The sequence below is a fragment of the Dipodomys spectabilis genome, unplaced genomic scaffold (genome assembly GCF_019054845.1).
Source record: "Dipodomys spectabilis isolate Male_0828 unplaced genomic scaffold, ASM1905484v1 ptg000138l, whole genome shotgun sequence".
Taxonomy (NCBI): domain Eukaryota; kingdom Metazoa; phylum Chordata; class Mammalia; order Rodentia; family Heteromyidae; genus Dipodomys; species Dipodomys spectabilis.
Genome location: NW_024870815.1, coordinates 5,653,805 through 5,674,673, shown reverse-complemented (window position 1 = coordinate 5,674,673; position 20,869 = coordinate 5,653,805). Strand labels below are relative to the sequence as shown.

Below are 20,869 nucleotides of genomic sequence, written 5' to 3'. Positions count from 1 at the left end.
AGGGTTGGCCTGGGACACAGTGGTCCTGGCTTCTGGACTCTGATTCCCAGCTATCTCGTATTTCGAAGTGCTCTTGAAACGTTGCTTAATGTTTCAGTTTCTAAACTTCTGTTAAAGTGAGGGGTAGGCTGGGGAGGGAGGGATTAAAAAAGGAAACTTGTTCCATCTTTCAGTTGGTTGTACATGTTAAGGAATGTGAAAACGCGTCAAAAGTTGAATACATCATACAGATGAAAGCTTTAGTATTCCCGCTGAATTACATATAGGATTTGGTAGGACATAGAATACCTGCATCTACTTAATTCTATTCTGAAATAAAAACTTTATGGCACAGATTTCCTTAGTTTCTTTTTCTGTCTGGCTAGTCTACACAAAACTAGAAACCCATCCATCCTTACTCTGGCAGTGACAGCAATGAGGGGCTTTTAAAAAAATCTCATAGGGCTGGGAATGTGACTTAGTGGTAGAGTGCTTGCCTAGCATGCATGAAGCCCTCTGTTCAATTCCTCAGTACCACATTTTATGTGGTAAAAAAAAAGCCAGAAGTGGTGCTGGGGCTCAACTGGTAGAGTGCTAGCCTTGAGCACAAAGGTGATCAGGGACAGAGCCCAAGCCCTGAGTTCAAGCCCCAGGACTGGCAAAAAATAAAAATATATAAAAATTTTTAAAAAATCTCACATGTTGCTGGGCACTAGTGGCTCATGCCTGTAACCCTAGCTACTCAGGAGGCTGAGATCTGAGGATTGTGGTTCAAAGCCAGACGGGGTAGAAAAGTCTTTGAGACTCTTATCTCCAACAAATTGCTCAGAAAAAGCTGGCACTGTGGCTCAAGTGGTAGCATGCTAGCCTTCAGCAAAAGAAGCTCAGGGACAGCGCCCAGGCCCTGACTTCAAGTCCCAGGACTGGTACACACACACACACACACAGACACACACACAATATATATATCCAATAATTTAGGAAAGCAAAATTATTACAAGCCCTATGTAATGCAAATTAGAATTATCAAAATTATAAATGTACGTATCTTCAGACACAGCAATTTCACTTCTACCACAAATATACTTTGCCTTCACAAATTCTTCACATTTTGTCTGTGGGTGCAGGATTATTTAATACAATATTTTATGGTAATATCTAAAGATTAGAAACAGCATGAGTATCTATCAGTTGGGAGTTTCTTGGTATATCTATAAAATACAGTCTCAAGAAAGAATGAGGGCCCTCTTTCTGTGTAATTGAGGGAAAATTTCCAAGATCTAATGTACAGGAGAAAAAGGAATGTAGAAAGAAAGCTTTATGTACCATGTAGCCATTTGTATACAAAAGGTAAAAATGTAAATATATATATATATATGTATATATATATATATATATATTTATACCCATTGAACTACTGGTAGATTTTCCAGTAGTTCAATGAATATAAATGGTTTACCATTTCTTCTTTAATGGTTAAAAAAGTAAACCAAACTCTCAGGGATTCCCATTAGAATGGGAATACTGTAAGTGGAATACTTACTTTCTATACTCAAATGTAAATTTTTATTTCGGACAATGTGAGTTTACTTACTGCCCAAGTACAATAGCAAAAATAAACAAGGAAAAAGTTCCAAGCAAAACAGGTTCTCAATTTTTTTTTTTTATTTATTTTTTGTCAGTTGTGGGTCTTGAACTTTGGGCCTGGGCGGTGTCCTCAGCTCTTCAGCTCAAGTTGAGTGCTCTACCACTTGAGCCACAGCGCCACTTCCAGTTTTCTGGTGGTTAATTAGAGATAAGAGTCTCACAGCCTTTCCTGCCCGGGCTGGCTTTGAACCACAATCCTCAGATCTCAGTCTCCTGAGTAGCTAGGATTACAGGCATGAGTCACGAGTACCTGGCTTCAATTTTTTTTTTAACATCCTTACTGAATTCTTTTCTCCATTATTTCTATAAAATGCCTAAGTGACTTCTAAGAAGTCACTTTTGGGTCTAGGTTATTTACTCCTCAATCCCAGTTTAATTTGCTCCAAGGATAACTTGAAGCCATGGATTGAGAAGTCCTCAAACTGTGCTTAAGAATGGATCATTCTCTGACCAACAACTCTCTTTTTCTGGGACAAGCAACTGGATCTGAAACATTTTGGACTCAGTTGTCATTATTAGTTCATGTGTTGCTTCAGACAACCAATTAGCCCTTGGAATGACAAGTGCTGGACACATCTACCAGACCTCACATTATAAACCACCCTGCAAAGGTGACATCATCTTGCATAAAGAATGGTAGTGCCAGAATTTACAAACTCCTGGGAATTTTACTGAATTGCAACTTTGTTTATTTAAAAAAAATTACCTCTAAGTAGTTGTACAGAGAAGTTGCCATTTAACAAAATGGCTTATGAATACCAGACATCTTGATCCATGTCACCCCTTTCAACATTCTCACCCTTCCCTTCCCTCCCCACCCCTTCCCTCACTCTTCTTAATTTTGTAGGATATCCATTGAAGTCTTGTCTGCATTTCTTCACCTCTTCCTTTCATTTGTTCACCCTTTTCCCCTTGACCCCAAACATCTCCTTTTGTGTACCCACTTCCTAATGTTTTATTTTGCTGAAGTTTAACCATCTAAAAAATTAGACTATTTGAGATCTTTCTTGGGGCTGGAAAGGTGGCTCAGTGGTAGACTATTTGCCTTGCATGCATGAAGCCCTGGGTTCGATTCCTCAGCACCACATAAGCAGAAAAAGCTGGAAGTGGCACTGTGGCTCAAGTAGTAGAGCGTTAGCCTTGAGCTGAAGAGCTGAGGGACAGTGCCCAGGCCCTGAGTTCAGGCCCCATGACTGGCCAAAAAAAAAGAGAGAGAGAGAGAGAGAGAGATCTTTCTTGAATCTACCATATTTCAGTTAACACATGTAAGGGAAAATATGCATCCTTGTCTCTGAGTAAATCCCCACTTTTTTTTTCTTTTTTCTTTTGGTCATGGGGCTGGAACTCTGGGCCTGGGCACTATCCCTCAGCTCTTCAGCATAAGGAGAGCACTTTACCACTAAAGCCATAGCACTACTTCTGATTTACTGGTGGTTAATTGGAGATAAGAGTCTCATGGACTTTCTGACCTGGGCTGGCTTTGATTCGTGATCCTTAGATCTCAGACTCCAGAGCTAGGATTCCAGGCATGAGCCACAAGTGCCTGGCTAAATCTCAACTTTCTGTGTGAGCATAATTTCTTCAATTTTCCTCAATAAGCAAGTCTAAGAAAACAAAGATAAATCAGAAACAGAAACAACTTTGTCACAGGTAATCTCTTAGATTCATAATTTCCTTCTTAGTACTTTTTCCTTTGCATGGGTCAGTAAGCCCAGGACACCAGCCAGCCTCCTGACAAATACTAGTATCCCTGAGGTTTTGTCTTACTTGCTTTAATGATGGCATTTTTAAGAGATGTGACGTATCAGGGTAAAAAGGGAACTGTCCATCTCTACTCTCATTAGGCATAATTGTGCCTCATCTTACAAGGTTGTCTCAATAACAGCCCACTGTATGACCCCCCCTCACCTCCCACGAGGCAGCAGTTGGTGGCCTGAAAGTATTGTTAAAGAACTGAAGAAATCTCTTTGGGACAAGAAGAATGGAGCTTACTCTTTCAGCCTTGAAATTTAAAACTTGATTGTGCCTTTCAATTTGCTGCTCCTAAATTTACTTTGAAATCTTTCAATCTTTGATATGCTAGACAAAGGAAAGTAAAAGAATGCCTTCCCGCTCCCTGACTGAAGTCATCCCAAGTGTACCTTTTTTCCCTCCTGCTCTGGGGCGTTTATGCTTTCCTTGAGCACCTCTGTCTTGCTCTTTCTCTCCTACCCTCTTTCAATGGACAAATAATTCTTTAGGCTTTATACTTCAACTTCTTCAGGACTGTGAAAATTAGAAATTATATTTTTAATGAATAGTTTCCTCTCTTTTTGTGTTGTTGGTTTACCAACATGGAATGGCTTACAAATATAGAATGAAGCTATCTTTGTGTTGTATAAAGAAATATTTTAGGAGACTTTGTACTCTTCTTTGATCTGAGCTATCTTCTCTGTCGAGGCAAAGTGATGTACATACTCTTGGCTTAGGAAATGAGGATCTTGGTAATTTTAATATCACTGAAGTAGCTATGAAACTCATAATTTTATACTCATAATTCTTATACTTATACAATGGCTAAACTTAGTGCCCTGAGTGCTTGGTGTGTTTCTTCATCTCATGGCAATGATACAGCTCACTTAGCTGCCAGACCAAATACTTGACCCATGACAGCATCATAGTGCTCCATAAATACGGAGTACTCTAACACCTGGAATGTACCACTTAGACAAGGTGGTGCTTAAACTTTAGTTACCTCCTCCACATGGCATATAAACTCTTTGCAGTCTTGTTTACATGAGCATAAAAACCAAGTCTCACAAATGTTCTGCCTCTGATTCATGAAAGATGGGCAGAGTCATTTTAGGAGCATGTTCTCTCTCTGTCTCTGTCTCTCTCTCTGTCTCTCTCTCTCTCTCTCTGTCTCTCTCTCTCTCTCACACACACACACACACACACAGCAACTCTTGGTCCATGTATTTTCATATTTAGAAGATTAAACAAATCCATGTAGATAGCATATTAGGGGATTAGAACTAGCTGTTGGTCCAAGTTTATTTCATTGATGAGGCAATATGAGGCCTAGAGATTTGTCTTAAATCCTGAAGTGAGTTAGTCGATGGTAGAGTAGGCCTGTAATCAGGACTTTAAGCCTCTTGGTGCTTCTCAGCTGCATTCCAGACATTTATAGATAGGAACCAGAAACTGGGTGGGCTGGCTGTGGCTTATGTTGCTACAGAAAGTGTAGTGGGAAAGGGCTTCACAAACTGTAATCCCACAAAATGGAAGGTATTATTGTAGGTAATTGTTCTGAACAACTAGATTACCGACTTGAAAGAGAAATGTGAAATTGCATTAGTTTTCTCAATGTCTGGATTCGTAGGAAGAAAAATAAACTGAGGTGCTCTAAGACCACATTAAGCTTTTGTCCTCTGCTTCAAAATAACCTCAATGAATCCTTTCCTCTTGGAAACCAGCAACTCACTTCACTTCAAAGTTCTAGCAACACTCCTTTCACCAGCCCCCATCTCTGATGAGCAAAAGACACAAAAATACTAGAGAAAGAGGTGACCAGGGAGGGGTGGGGCCTTCTGAAGGGTCCCATGGAATATATCACATATGAGCTCTTGTAATATTACATTTAATAGAAACACTTGCCCAACAGCCCTTGGCTTTCTTGACACTCCATTGGTTAGAACTGCTTGGGGATTATTTTCTGATTCTGTAGAAGAGGCCAAGGAAGAAAGAGACAGATAATGATAATACTCTTTTGAACTCTGGGCCTGGGTGCTGTCCCTGAGCTCTTCAGCTCAAGGTGAGTGTTCTACCACTTGAGCCACAGTGCCACTTCTGGTTTTCTGGTGGTTAATTGGAGATAAGAGTCTCATGGTTGTTCATGCCCAGGCTGGTTTTGAACTGCGATCCTCACATCTCCGCCTCCTGAGTAGCTAGGAATACAGGTGAGAACCACTGCTGCCCAGCTCAGATAAAGACAGTATCACTTACTTGAAAGCTTTTATTTCTGCCTCTGAAAGACAGAAATCATTATTATCATAATTTGGTCTCTTTATAATGATTAAGTCTCTTCCAACAATTCTCCAGTTCTCTTCTATAGCTCCAAGGAAATATAAGCCATTTATCCAAAGCTAAAACCAGATCAATATCTTCTCCTATTCCTGCCCCCCTTCTCTTTATTTATTTATTTTTATTGTTTTATTGTAAAGATACTATACAGAGGGTTACAGTTACATGAGCAAGGTAATGAGTACACTTCCTATTGAGCATTGTTACCCCCTCCATTGTTTTCCCCCTACCATCCCTTCCCTCCCTACCTTCCCCGAGGTTCTTTTTTTTTTTTGATTGTGATTAAGTGATTACATAATTTCCCAAATTTCACAGTATTGTGGAATAATGATGCTCATTTAAAGTCACAAGTTCATTCTAACTTTCCTGGAGCAAATTGTCTATCACAGTATATAACATATAACAGTGTACACATATACTCCATACATGTGATCAGCAGCATGCCTTATTCTCTTTAAATCTGAGTCTTGTAATTCTCTGACACATCAACCTTACCCAGTCAGAGCAGTAGACACACACACACACACACAACACACGAATGATGTAAAAAAAGTGAAACCAGCCGGGCACAGGTGGCTCACTCCTGTAATCCTAGCTGCTCAGGAGGCTGAGATCTAAGGATCGCGGTTCAAAGTCAGCCCAGGCAGGAAAGTCCATGAGACTCTTATCTCCTATTAACCACCAGAAAGCCAGAAATGGCACTGTGGCTCAAGTGGTAGAACACTCACCTTGAGCTGAAGAGCTCAAGGCACAGTGCCCAAGCCTGAGTTCAAGTCCCACAACCGACAAAAAAGAAAAAAAAAAAGAACAAAGAAAATGTGAAGCCAGGGAAGTGTGAAGCCTTCTGATAGGCCTTCTGATGACGAAAAGACAGAAGCAAAAGACAATGGGTTTGCATTTTCTATAAACTTCTTACTTGTCAAACATTTAAGGAAATTATTTAGGGTTATGTGGCTTGTATATAGCAAAAGTAGAATAAAAATCTTGGCTAAGGGACTAGGAAGGTGGCTCAGTGGTAGAATGCTTGCTTTGCATGCATGAGGCCCTGGGTTCAATTCCTCAGCACAGCACCACATAAACAGAAAAAGCCAGAAGTGGGCTGTGGCTCAAGTGGTAGAGCGCTAAGCCTTGAGCTGAAGAACTGAGGGACAGCGCCCAAGCCCAGAGTTCAAGCCCCACAACCGACAAAAAAAAAATCTTGGCTCAGAATTTTCAAAATTATTCAATTTTACACATTCACCGAGCCTTTGAAGATGCAGAGGCTCAGTTTCAAAACTGAAGAGTAAACCTAGGTTATCTGACTCCAGAAAACAGACCTCCACTACCCCTCCTGGGACTAAACTATGCAATAGGAAGCGGCTCCCTAGAATACTTCTTGAGCTGGAAGAAAGGTTCTGTGTGTGCAGTGAGCATCTGTTAGGTATTTGCCTGAAAATTTCTCTCCATTTCTGCTTCCTGGGAAAGGAATTGAAACAGAAAGAAAGCAGATTCTAGGCCTTGTTCCTTCTCCCTGTGTTACTGGCCAAAGCAAGGACAGCTTCCTTTCCTCCCTTTCCTTGGGCCCTGGATCCCCTGAACAGGACATGGTGCACTGATCATGGTGGAGGAGACAGGGCTTGCCTCAGTTTCCTGAAGTGCCTCTCTGCCTAAGAAGCTGGAAATCTGTGAGCCATTCATTCGGTTCCTGTAGTTCAGCCTGTGTGGAGCGGCTCCTATTCCGGGGACAGGAGGTAGTGACGCTGCATGGGTGCAGAGCTGTGCCGATTCCAGCATGCAGCAGGAGGCCATTGTGGTAGCACTAGCAGTTAGTTTAGCCCAACAGCTGCTAGTAAACCATAAGGGTCATACAGGCTCACACCTGTAATCCTAGCTACACAGGAGGCTGAGATCTGAGGATCGCAGTTCAAAGCCAGGCTAGGCAGGAAAGTCCGTGAGACTCTCATCTCCAATTAACCACCAGAAAATAGGAAGTGTCTGGGAGTTCAAGCCCCATGACCAACCAAAATGACTCCCAGGCTGGGAAGGTAGCTCAGCGGTAGAGTGCATGCCTTGCAAAAAATGACTCCCCCCTGGGTTATTTGGGTTTTCAATGAAGTCAAACTACAACATAGCTTGGCATAAAGTGTGAATGCTAGCTATTATTGGTGGTGGTAGGTATTATAGCTGTGATGACAGATAAGAAAACAGGCTCAGAGAGGTCAAATGCTTTCCTTTGAATCACACAGATAGTAAATAATACAACTATTATGAACCAAGTACATACTTCACCAAAACATAGCACATCCAGAGATATCAGTGCAGGTCTTTATGAGCAAATGGAACAAACCTCAAAATACCAACAAGAAAGATGCACCATATTATTTAGGGTGGTACATATCATTCCATAATATCATTATTTCATTTTTTAAATTTCAGAGTTATTTATAAACCTATCATTACCTCTGACCCTGCATATTCCTTCCACAACTAATTTTTTTATTCATCTTTTCCAGTAAACTACCTGAGAGTAGGAATATCCACTTCACATTATGGCCAGATATTCAACATTCAGTATTTATTAAATTGATGGACAGCTTTGAAGTTTGATTTTTTTTCAGGACTGAGCATCGGCATGCTAAGCAAACTTAAATAAACCACTTAGATTATTTATTCAGCAGCAAATAGCTAATAGTTCCTATAATCCCAACTATATAGGAGGCTGTAAATAGGAGGATACAGTCTGAGGCCAGCCCTGGGACAGCCCATGAGATCCTGTCTGAAAAATAGCTAAAGCAAAAAATGGGATGGAAACATGGCTCAAGTGGTAGAACACCTGACTAATGAGTAAAAGCTCCTGAAATAAAACCTAATACTACACAAAAACTGACAAATTGTATAAAAACTTATTCAGAAGAAAGTGATATTCTATCCATCCCCTTTCTTAAGTGACTTTGAAATTACACTGAATTTTGCTGCAATTTAAGTTTACTGCCAAAGAGTATTACAGAATGAAGAAATGCTTTACAAAAATGTAATCCGTATGTGTCCAAACTTTTTTTTTTTTTTTTCCAGTTGTGGGGCCTGAACTCTGGGCCTGGGCTCTGTCCCTCAGATCTTCAGCTCAAGGCTAGAGCTCTACCACTTAAGCCACAGCACCACTTTTTCTGTTTATGTGGTGCTGAGGAATTGAACCCAGAGCCTCATGCATGCAAGGCAAGCGCTCTGCCAAAGAGCCACCTTCCCTGCCCATATCCTTTTATAAAGACATCTCAAGTGCAAATTCCCAGGATGTGTGTGTATGTGTTGGTGTGGATGTGGGTGTAAGAGAGAGAGAGAGAGAGAGAGAGAGAGAGAGAGAGAGAGAGAGAGCACAGAGAAAGATACCAGTTACAGAGTCCAATAATTCATTAGGAAAACTGCCATCTGTCTACACAAGTCTATCTGCAGACTCTCACCCCTTCAGCTGAGCTTAAGAGCCATTCAGAGTTCTTTGCTTGAGATTTTATTTCATTGTGCAATTCCTCCCTTGGACATGGAAAAGAGTCATATCCTGTGACCTGATCATGACAAAGAACTTTCCATTTCTCTCTGTGAGATGTTTGCGGTCTCTCTAACATACCTTACCACCGTTGGAAATGGAAAAGTGCTTTCTGGAGGAGAAAGCAAAACTGGGACCACTCTTCTCAGTATGTTTGTATCAGACAGATGCTTGCAATAGCCTTAGAAGGCATATTATCTACAACTTTCCTCACAAAGTCTCTTAAAGGGACTTGCAGCTTGGAACTGTATCTAGCAGGTTGCTGACCTGCTCTTGTCACATGAAGCTGGGCTCTAGTGTTGCTTATTAGACTTTGACATTGTTTAGAAATGAGATTAGAAATGAGATAAAATTGCATTAGTGGTCTTTTGCTTATATGTATTGAGAACCTGACATTGAAATCCAGATCTCTTGTGTGGACACACATGTCTCTCCTCCATAATATTTTTTTGAGTTTCTTTTTTTCATCCATTAGTTGCACATCCATTTTATTTTTAAAACAGACTGAAATCAAAATCAATCCTAATTCATAAGCTTTTCTAGAAAGTTATTAGAGGCTAAGAATCTGAACACTAATTATTATAGCTCTTCTCATATATTGTAGGGAAAAACAAACAGCTACTTCCTGCTTTCTTGCTAGAATTTTCCTGATCCTCTCCATGCTGCAGATAAATTACAGAGTCAATAGTCAGACACATTTTGTGTAGGGCTAAGGTAGACATAGAACCCAGTGACAACCTGAATGGAGCCTTTGTTTCTGTGGGGCCCTCAATGGGAGATACACCAACAGATAACTGGAGGGTTCTTCCTTCTCTCAAATCTGTTTGCTACTAAGTTGTCTATTTGTTATTCCGAGTCTTTGGTGTGTGTAGACTTGGTGGTCTCTCTGACTATCAATGAGCTCTTTTTATGTGTTTCTTTGTTAGTGCCTTCTTCTCCTTGCTACTAACTCCTCAGTCTCCCTGAGTAAAGCCAACCATGAAGGCACTCAGCCAATTTATCTACCCTCGCTCAGCCAACTCTCATTGCAGTTCTCACAAATCTGAGGAAAGGCCTCACTAGGTTAGGAAATGATTCTGGAACTTATAGAGAAAATGGACATTTTGACTTTTATTAGAAATGTATTCCTTTACAGTTAGGAACTTCCTTCTCCATCAGTCTACCTTCCATGTTCAGATTTTATTATTTTCCAGTCTTCCAAGACAGAAATATTACTTGCTTGAAGATTGAACTCTTCTGGTGTTTAGGGAACCATTCTGAATAGACATTTCTTCATCTCTCCCAAACATATTCTAGTATTAGTGAGCTGTTCTATTATGCATATCGGATTGCAAAATAAATGGGTGTTTGTTAAATGAACAAGAGGAGTATGGCTTAATTGTACACGAATTATAAGTTTTCTTATGAGTGTCAAATAATAAGATTACAATGACCAAGCATTGCTGGCTAAATGGTCTCCTCCACCAAATGACAGCGTTTCTCTTCCTAGCATCTTTCATAAGAGATCAACCAGGCAGAAGAGAAGAGAAACAGGATAGTCAAGTGGTTATGAGGATAGCCCCTAGCTTTATATGAGTTTGATCTCTTGGTCTAACTTTACTAATTTTGTGACCTTTCATCTATGAAATTAAGTGCAAATTCATAATCATACCCACCCACTTACTTAATAGGCTTAGTTGAAGACTAAATGAGCTAATCTAACATAAAACACCCAAAAAATAGCCAGAATTTTTACTACATGACTGTTTCCTAGAAGTATTAACTATGACTTGGCTTAATAACTATGATTCAGACCAAAAATAGCAAGATAAGGATACTGCAGTTTGTATGGTATCCCAGTGTTAAAATAGTTTCTCTAAGAGTAAAATAAAATATTTCACACCTGGAAATCTGCAAGAGTAAGCCATGACTTTTCTAGGTGAATCAGGACACATTCATTTTGAGCATCTCTACAATGAATTGAATACTTATTAATCAAAAATTATGGAAAGAAGCCAAAGATATTAAACACTAGAATTTTCTTAATTCTTACTTAAGCTATTATCTTTTTATAGCTAACAAATCTTGGCTAAGTACTAGGCAGAGATGAGAACCACATGAATGCCTTTTTGTTTGGGTGGTAAATTGGTAGAAACTGTTGTTAGAGCTTTTTTTTTTTTAAAAAAAAACAAGTTTGAGCATTTTTGTTCATTTGTTTTACAATGTAGTATTAGCTTATACATTGCCAACTCAAGGATTTCTGTATTGGCTTGGTCAAAAATTTCAAATAGGTAGTTTTTTTCATCTATATTTAAAGGTACGATCAATGCCACACATAAACATTAAACTAAAATTTTAGATACCAATAAACCAAACAAAATATTTATTATTATTATTGATTGCTGTCAACCATGCTAAATTAGTAGGGACTAAAATACTATGGCGGCCCTGTGTGGCTATGAATGAGAGATCTGTGTTAACATTTTCCTTGCTTACCTTTCCCAGCTTCTGAGTGAGAAAGTGCAAACAAGAAAGATTCGGCTACTATGTTCAAGGTTTGGAGTTAGCAGCAGTTAGAATATAATTAATTTTAGGGACCCATATTTCATTTTGGGTGTACTAATTGTGTAAATTAGTTTTAAGTAAAAGTGACCTTGAATAATGATTGTACTTTGGCCAAGTCTCGCATGTTTCCTTGTTTTTGTTATTATTTAATTGTTCATGCCTAATGATTAAATTATCACTCCTTTATCCCTGCATGAATTGGGAACACGTTTGGCTTATTTCTTCTTTTCGTACAATTAATTGATTTGCATAATGCCTAATAAAGTCTCTTTTAGATTCCCAGATATCTGCCATATATCACTATAAGCATACCAGCAAACTACTCTGGGGGGAAAAATGAAAGAAAATCTGCAAATGCAGGGAAGAACCTGGAGTATCTTAAAAACTTTTGTTTTACAGATCTCTATATAGTGTAGACTGCCCTTGAACTTAGATCCTCTGGCCTACTCTACGCACGACTGGGATTACAAACGTGAACAACCACAGCAGGCTAGGCTATCATTTTGATTGCCTACAATCAGTTTATCTGATAGTGATCCACAGCAGCCAGACGCCTTGGAGAGATGAGATACTCCGTTTTGTTTCTGTGTATATCAAGGGACTCACCCACAATGACAGCGGTGACGGTGAGCAGCACGAAAGCATTCCGAATCAGGTAACTTTTAATGTCGTCCTTGGTGATGTTTTGCACTTTCTTCTTGGCCAAAAGCGTGCGTTTACGGACTCCTTGCTGAAATCTCTCCATCCTGCCCCCTGCTCTGGGCTCTTCTCCATTGCTTTTTGTCATGTTTTACTTTTCTGGAAGTCTTACTTCTTTGCACTTGGGTGTCTCAGAATTCGTCCCGGGAAGTCAAGCCTCCTTTTTGGTATTAAGAGAACACTACTAGAATGAGAGGGAGAGAGACAAGGGTTATAGCTTTAGGAGTGAGGAAACAGTACTTCCCACACTAGGGCAGGCTACGGGTAAATTGCGCAATCTCAGTAGAAGTCAGGGACAGAAGAGCTGCAGTATCAGACTTCCAAGTATATTTTACTGGAGCACGTGTGAGAAATGGGGTAAATTCAGAATAAACAGAATATGCAGAAATGTGATCTATTATTGAAGTTTGTCTCTTTGATCAGATTTTTGAAAGCTTATTTCTGACCCATTACCCCCTTATTCCCACCTTGTCCCTCAGAACCTAGCCAAGCACCTTACACAGTGTACGCATTCAATAAATCTCCAAGTGAACTGAAACACACAGGAAGTACGCCAGCCATAGTAACTTGATAACAGCCAGGACAGTGAAAAGGATTACAATATGGATCCTAATCTGAATGTTTCTATTATGTGTAGTGAAGTAACTATTTTCATTATTAAAAATCATGAAACTATCAGCTACTTGATATGATCATTTAAAAAAAAAAACATACGAAATGGCCAGGGGACATAAGAAATACATTTGTTTTACAGTGTAACTTTTGAAATTTTCCATGAAATAAGTAAAGTGCTCCAGGCACATCTACAAATGATCTAAAGCCCTAATTCATTGTGTTACAAGTAGAAGCAAAGAGTAACGTTTATGTTTGTGGCTAATACACGGGAGTCTCCCGTGGAAAGGATCCACTGACTTCCAAGTATTTTAAAACTTTAAATTTTTGGAACAAATGAAATGAATCCAATTTCATTCCAAACATTACAATGTGTGTTTTCTGTTTTTTTTTTTTTTAACTTATTATTAACGTGCTCTTCTTAGGTTATTCAAATACAATTAAGCATATGCTTTTTCTTGCTGGAAATCAGTTCTGGGGGAAAAAAAAGGAAAAAAATTAGAAAGCCTCCTCCTGCTGTGTTACAAGAGTTCTAATCCCTGGTCCGCGGTCCTGACCAATCCCAGGGAAAATCAGCCGCCTGTGGATTTGTGCTTCTGGCAAAGCGAGCAGCCTGCGTGTGGCGGGGGAGGCAGCTGCAGTCCCCGGGACGCGTCGCCAGCCCGGGCAGCTCCAGCGGAGGTAAAGGAGAAAAAAAGGCTCGACTTTAAATAGCATCGCAGGTCGTGGATAATAAGACCTACCACTTGTTTAAAACTTTACACCAGATTAAAAGCTTAAAGAAACGTGGAGAGGGGGGAGGGTTCAGATTAACACACACACACACACACACACACACACACACACACGCGCACTAAAGATCAGCTCAGTCTTGATTCTTGTCTAAGGTCTCCAACCACAACGAATGACTCCACACCGAATTAAGAAGGGGATCGGCACAAATACACTCACCAAGTTGAATTAACAAGGACTTTATCTCCCAAAATGGCCCAGCTCTTACTCTGGCTACTCTCTCCTGCGTTGGGGGACAGATCACATTGACAGAGAGGAGGTGGAAGGAGAGAAATCCAACCCAGTTAGCAGCAGAGGACGTTACACTTACCTTTTCTGAAAAACAAACAAACAATGTTTTTTAAAAACGGACGGAAGATAACTCAGCAATGACAAGGTGAGTTCCCCAGCAGGTACAACGGAGAAACAGGACGGAGGGAGCCGGGGGCAGCCTGGCCCTGACCAAATGCATGTGCTCAGAAACTGCAAGTTACAATCACAGCAACTTAAGAAAAGGGGCGGGGCCTGGGCGGGGCGGGAGGGGCGGGGGGCGGGGGGAATAAAAACCACACAGGCCAGCGAGGGAGCCCCGAGGTTACTGGAATATTGATTAATTTTGGCACACCACAAGCGTGCTTGCTGGCTTTGTTTTTGCTCCCCGGACCACTTTCACGCCTTGCCAGTCTCCTTTCATTAGAAATGCAAAACTCGAGACCAGGAAAAAATAATAATAACAATATGGAAAAAATAAAGCCACACCTACCCCCAACACACACACACACACACCCCGGGGAGCTGGAAGTCTCTGTTAGAAAGTCCCTAAGAGTAAAATTCAATCACCTCCCAGGATTGTAGGTTTCCTCCCCGAAGGGAACAGAAGAGTGTGCTCTTTTGCCAAATTGAACAACTGTTACATAAACGTGCCCCTCCCTTTTTCTTTTTAGAGTCGGAAGTAAAATTGGCATTTCTTGGGGATGATCCTTAAATACAATCAAGCACAGAGACGAAAAAAAGTGCACACTGCAATTCTTGAAACTTGCTTGAAGTGACTCAAAACAGAAGATGAAACATGCCTGTGGTAGCCGTTCAAACAGCTCGGTCATAACAAACCGAATTGAACTCAGACCCATGGCATTGCAAGCATGGTCAAAGCACTCGGAAGGCCTAGGATCTTGGTCAAACTGTAAAGAGCAGACGATTTTAACAGTGAAAGGTACCCTGGCAGTCTCTTGACTTCAAAAGACAGCTTGCAATTTAGGTACTTTCATTTGAAAGGATACTATATTCACTCCGCCCTTCTTGAACCCCACTACTTTTTTGGAATTAGAAAAATCCTGCTTTGAGACTATAACTCACCTTTTGAATCTAATTTTCTCACAATGAGAAGAGATTGTCAAAATGGATCTTCCCAAATCAACAAACACATTTTGAGCCTACCTATCCCTCAGACTAAAAACTTGCAACAAGATAGTTCATTAGAAACCAAAACACATACCAGAAATCACAGCCAGAGTTCCATACTCCTTTCACCAAATTCCCCATGCAAAATCTGCTCAGATTTTGTGTCTGCCATCCAACACGAAAGTATGTGCTTTTGTTGCACATTAGCAAACCCAGGGAGTTAGAAAGAAATATTCCCTGCCAACTTCAATTGTTCATGTATGTGCTTTTAAACAGCCTCTGGCTGGAAAGCAATGGCAAATCATGTCAATGCCTTAAAATTATAAATTAGTGCCAATTAGAACTGCTTCCTAATTTAGCATCCTTTTAAGAATTTACTGAGAGTCCATTCTCTTGACAGTTTCAGCCCTCAGCCATCTTTCCTATCCTCTGATCGCCTAGCATCTGTACCACATTGCTTAATACTTAATTATGTCTTGTCCTGCATCCTTACTTTCAAAATCATGTTACACTTTCACTTCTCAACTAAATTATAACTTCTTAAGGGTAGGCTATCTTATGCCTGATAAATAGCAAACTGAAGCAATGCTTCTGATAGCTGGCATGATACAAGGGTGTGAAGCAAAATATTTGTCAACATTCTGTGTTGAAACATCAACTGCTTATTTTTTATGTTGGACCCTCTCTCTGGCTTAAATGCAAGGAGAAGATCTCATTTCTTGACACTGTGATCACTTAAAGAAGAAAGCTTTTATTGACATATCAGCCTCCTACCTGTGCCATGAATTTAGGACTAATTTGTTTATATTTCTTGTGGACATGACTTGTCCTTCAAGGCAACTTGAATGAAATCACATGACTTTAAATTGGGTAAACCCAGTGACATTTTAGTTTTTTCATTTTTATTTTTCAAAGGCAACTAATAATGTTGGAAAACCATACTTTGGCTAGTACTGAGATGAAAAGACTCAGGTTTACCTTTCTTTTTTCCTCTTTATTTTGTTTAACCCCCTAATCCCTAAAGTTAGGTGAAAAAAACATCCCATCATTTCAGCTTGTGCAGACATTAAGCAAGTCTGGTGCCAGTAGAGAAAGGAAGTAATTCACCACTGAAAGTTTTGTTGGCTGTAATAAAACCTAATGAGAAAATGAGGGTCTCAGTTCAGAGTTCATATGAATTACAAGGTTTTGCTTTGGTATAATATTGGGAATTACTTTGTCTAAGCACATTTTCTTTTGTTGGAAATAATGTCCTGAAGGCAATCTGAACTTTACTCAACTGCTTCCTAATCTTCCCTGCTCCTTCCCCCACTGTAGATAGGACCCTTGAGCTTTAAAACATTTTCCTTCTTAGAAACACCAAATAAGTGAATCATCAAGAACAAATGCGATTGTGCTATTCAGTATATACTCTGTGGAAAAGGACCTATGTGCATAGGTAACTATGTAACTATGGGAGGGAGAAGCTGGGGAAAAGCAAAGGAAGGGGTGACATTGTCCAGAAAAAAAAAGAAAGAAAGAAATTGCCTGACTTATGAAATAGTAACATTTCTGTACAACCCCTTAAGAATAACCATAAAATTAAATGTAAAAAATTATGAGCAAGCTCTTGTCTATGTATTTCACTTCAAGCTTCTCTGTATAAGAGACCTAGAGCTAAGGAATCATTAAATGTTAGGGTCCTAGAACGAAAAGAAAGATAAATTCCACAGATACACACATGGAAGATGCTGTTACTTTTGAAAAATTTGCTAAGGTTTTCTTTGAAGATTTTTTTTTGTTGTAAGTTAATTCTTTCTTTTGGGAAAAAAAAGTATAACAACAAAACAACCAAATCCAACCCATTCTTAAAGAAAGCATCTCCATGAATTGGTTTGAAGTATAAGCAACCAAGATCATAATTAAGTGTTGATTTTAACAAGGTATAGAACACTCAGATTTCAGCAGATAATCTAATCATAATAAATTGGATTTTTTTTTTTGAGGGAGAAAATGATTTTTGTTGAATATTTTCCACTTTTACTTTCAGGGCGATTTTTGTCATTTCTTTTTCAATCATATTGTGTTTTAGGGTCATCATAAAGTACATCAATTTTTTTGGTTGTTGTTGGTTGTGGGGCTTGAACTCAGGACCTGGGCACTGTCCCTGAGCACTTCAGCTGGTTGTGGGGCTTGAACTCAGGGCCTGGGCACTGTCCCTGAGCGTTTCAGCTGGTTGTGGGGCTTGAACTCAAGGCCTGGGCACTGTCCCTGAGCATTTCAGCTCAGGGCAAGCACTCTACCACTTGAGCCACAGAGCCACTACTAGTTTTCTGGTGGTTAACTGGAGATCAGAGGCTCAGGGACTTTGCTGCCTGGGCTGGTTTTGAACCGTGATCCTCAGATTTCAGCTTCATGAGCAGCTAGGATTACAGGCTTTAGCCACCAGTGCCCTTTGTCTTCTTCAACTTGGAAATCATAGAAAGTTCAGGAAATGAATAAGGCCTGAAAGGATGTGGCAGTAGGCTAGTAAGAGGTCCACAGAAGGAGTAGATAAAAGTTGATCTTTGTTTTTTCCTTCTTAAATATGAACATAACACACACACACACACACACACACACACACACACAGAGCAAATTCTAGTTAGGTAAATTTTTACCTGACTAGGTTTTATTTTAAAATCATATGAAGATGGAAAATGCAACTATTGAACTTAACTATAGTCTTCATCCTATTCATCCGTTTACTCATTCAACAAGCATCAACCAACAATGGTGCTCCAAATACCAGTTCCTTTCGTAAACACACATTCACAATTATTATGCAGCACTGACATGAAAGCTCTAGAGAGAGCTATGGGAAATCTGTGATGAGGACCATTTACCAATTGGTCTGTCAATAAAACTGAGACTAAGCCAGGCACTGGTGTATGTAATCCTAGCTGCTCAGGAGGCTGAGATCTGAAGATCATGGTTCAAAGCCAGCCCGGGCAGGACAAAGTCCATGAGACTCATCTCCAATTAACCACCAGAAAACAGGAAATGGTTCTGTGGCTCAAGTAGTAGAGTGCTCACCTTGAGCTGAAGAGCTGAGGGACAGCGCCCAGGCCCGGAGTTCAAGCCCCATGACTGACCAAAACAAGAAACAAAAAACAAAAAACCTGCCCAGCTCCCTGCTACCTGTAGTGTCTGTCCTGGGCCTGTATTAGCAGGCCTAGTGCATCATGGGAGGCTAGATAGAGGCTTACAATGGAGCAAGGAAGGTAGAAGACATGACATTAAATACCTTGATTTCTACTTCTAGGTGGTGGGGAGCCACAGGATTTAAGTGCAGGAGTTATTGCAAAACCCTTAAATGAGTAAGACATGAGTTGGGAAGCCATGGGAAAGGGAAAATCAACTCTGACAAACTGGGAGCATTCATATTCATATTAAAACCTGGATTGCACTGAGGAGCAGGGACCATCTGTCAACATAGAGGCCTTTCAAGGGATGCACTACCTTTAAGAGTGAAGGCCACCTTTTATAGGTGTGGTCTTCCACCAGGCTATTTGTCCTCTCCATTCTTTTAACCAGTATGGACTGCTATAGCTCCACCCAATTTCTTTAACCTCTGATTGGGTTTATAAAGAGATCAGAACAAAAGCAGGGGCCTAGGGAATCTCTGTATAATGGGGAAATATGAGAAGAGAGTCCCAAATGGTGAGATGTTATACTAACCATTTTTTAGCTGAGACATATAGTGGTTTAAATAAAACTTACTAGAATTCCTTGATATTAAGCTCAAGAGAGTCTGCTTTGTGTGTGTGTGTGGGGGGGGGGGGTGCGCACAAGTGTGTGTGCGCACGCACTAGTCCTGGGGCTTGAACTCAAGGCTTGGGTACAATCCCTGAGCTTCTTTTTGCTCAAGGCTAGCTCTCTACCACTTGAGCCACAGCTCCATTTCCAGCTTTTTTTTTGTGATTAAGTAATGGCTTTGAATCGAGATTCTCAGATCTCAGCCTCCTGAGTAGCTGGGATGACAGGCATGAGCCACTGATGCCTGGCTGAAGGTCCCTGTTTTAACGAAGATTCCGTCATTGTTATAATTAATTATTGTTTATATTGTAAGAGGAATTTTCCCATTTGCCCAATATAAGCCAAGCTTCAGTAGAACCGAAGTCTTGATTTCGTTGCAAATATTATCAAAGTTAAATTAGAGTTAAGTGTTGGCAGTGTTAGCAACAATCATATTCATAGGGTTTTTAAATTTTATTTTACACATATCATCTAATTTCATCTTTGTGACAATGCTTTGAGATATTTCCTATTATTACTAGGCCTGACTATCCAGATATTGAAATAGAGATTTGGATAAAGTAAGTAATTTGCCCAGAATTACAATTTGCCCAGGAAAATAATCAGACAAGACAAGAGTTTAGTTTTCAGAACTTTGATTTCTCAGCTTTTTCCAAAAGGAGTCTCCAATAGCTTTTATTAAAGACAGATAGAAAAGAATAAAATGCTTGAAAAGGAAAACACAGCATCTGTTAACTTCTGGGATGTCACCTCTATAAACTCCTTCTACCTCCAAGATCCAGCAGGATTGCTTATTCTTCCTTTGTGCTTCCTAAACCCCTTGGGAAAATTTCCAAAGTCATGACTTCCCTGAGCTGCAGTTCCTCGTCTCAGTCCATCTGTATGAGATGGTAAGACTTGAAGAATGGACAGCAGTAAACATCAAACTTAAAAAGAAGAATGTAAGCAAGAGGAAGAAGAAGAAGAGGAAGAAGAGGAAGAAGAGGAAGAAGAGGAAGAGGAGGAAGAGGAGGAAGAGGAGGAAGAAGAGGAAGAAGAGGAAGAAGAGGAAGAAGAGGAAGAAGAAGAAGAAGAAGAAGAAGAAGAAGAAGAAGAAGAAGAAGAAGAAGAAGAAGAAGAAGAAGAAGAAGAAGAAGAAGAAGAAGAAGAAGAAGAAGAAGAGTGTATTATGTTCACTAGCAGAGCCCTTGCCCCAGTGTGCACAGGCCCTGGGTTCCATCACCAACACTTTGAAAAAGTTAAAAAAAAAAAAAAAGCCAAAGAGTTCCCCTCTGATCTTTACAGTATAAAATTGTTGTTCTAACTGATTTGGCAGTGGGTGGTAGTTAAGCCCTCTCTCTGTAGCCCTCTTTTTCTTTTACCCCTGGGTAGATCTGTGGGGCATGCCCTGAGATCCATGGATTTCTACACATCACAGCTGGAAGACAAGGATGAATACAGAGGTCAAGTCAGCTATATTGCAATAGCTTAGTGTCAAGTTCACGTTTAGGACTCAGGTCCCTCAGGACTACATGCTCCCTTTTCCAATGATGAAAGTCATCCATAAAATTAGGTTGGACTAGATTATTTTTCTCAAGTCCTTTTCCCAGTTTTAATCCATGTTATGCCAATAACAGCTTGACATATCCTCTTTGGTCTATTTAGTTAAGGACACACATTTTTATGTACACTCAATGATTAATAGCTTCTCATTACATTTCCCGGCCACAAATTAAACACAAACACAATACCATCACCAAAGGGAGCTTATTGAAAGGCATGAGTTTTATGAAACACAGCAATGATGATGAGTCTTTTATAACTGTTTGCTGGTATAGAATCATAATTACAGCAATCAAGACAGATACACATCTTTTGAAG

The 20,869-nt window shown here is 40.0% G+C and overlaps 1 protein-coding gene across 2 annotated transcripts in view; it reads right to left on the bottom strand.

Moving 5' to 3' along the window:
• The window catches only part of Slc1a3 (solute carrier family 1 member 3), an 87,176-nt gene extending 72,893 nt beyond the window's left edge, over window positions 1-14,283 (bottom strand). The window contains exons 1-2 of one of the 2 annotated variants that reach the window (XM_042690626.1): window positions 14,163-14,283; window positions 12,356-12,632 (exon numbers count right to left, since the gene is read on the bottom strand). In XM_042690626.1, the coding sequence (XP_042546560.1) occupies window positions 12,356-12,536 (181 nt within the window). In that variant the 5' untranslated portion in view covers window positions 12,537-12,632; window positions 14,163-14,283. Of the gene's footprint in view, window positions 1-12,355; window positions 12,633-14,011; window positions 14,068-14,162 lie in introns of those variants that run through there. The other variant, XM_042690627.1, reaches the window with a different exon arrangement.
• Window positions 14,284-20,869: the final 6,586 nt, after the last annotated feature.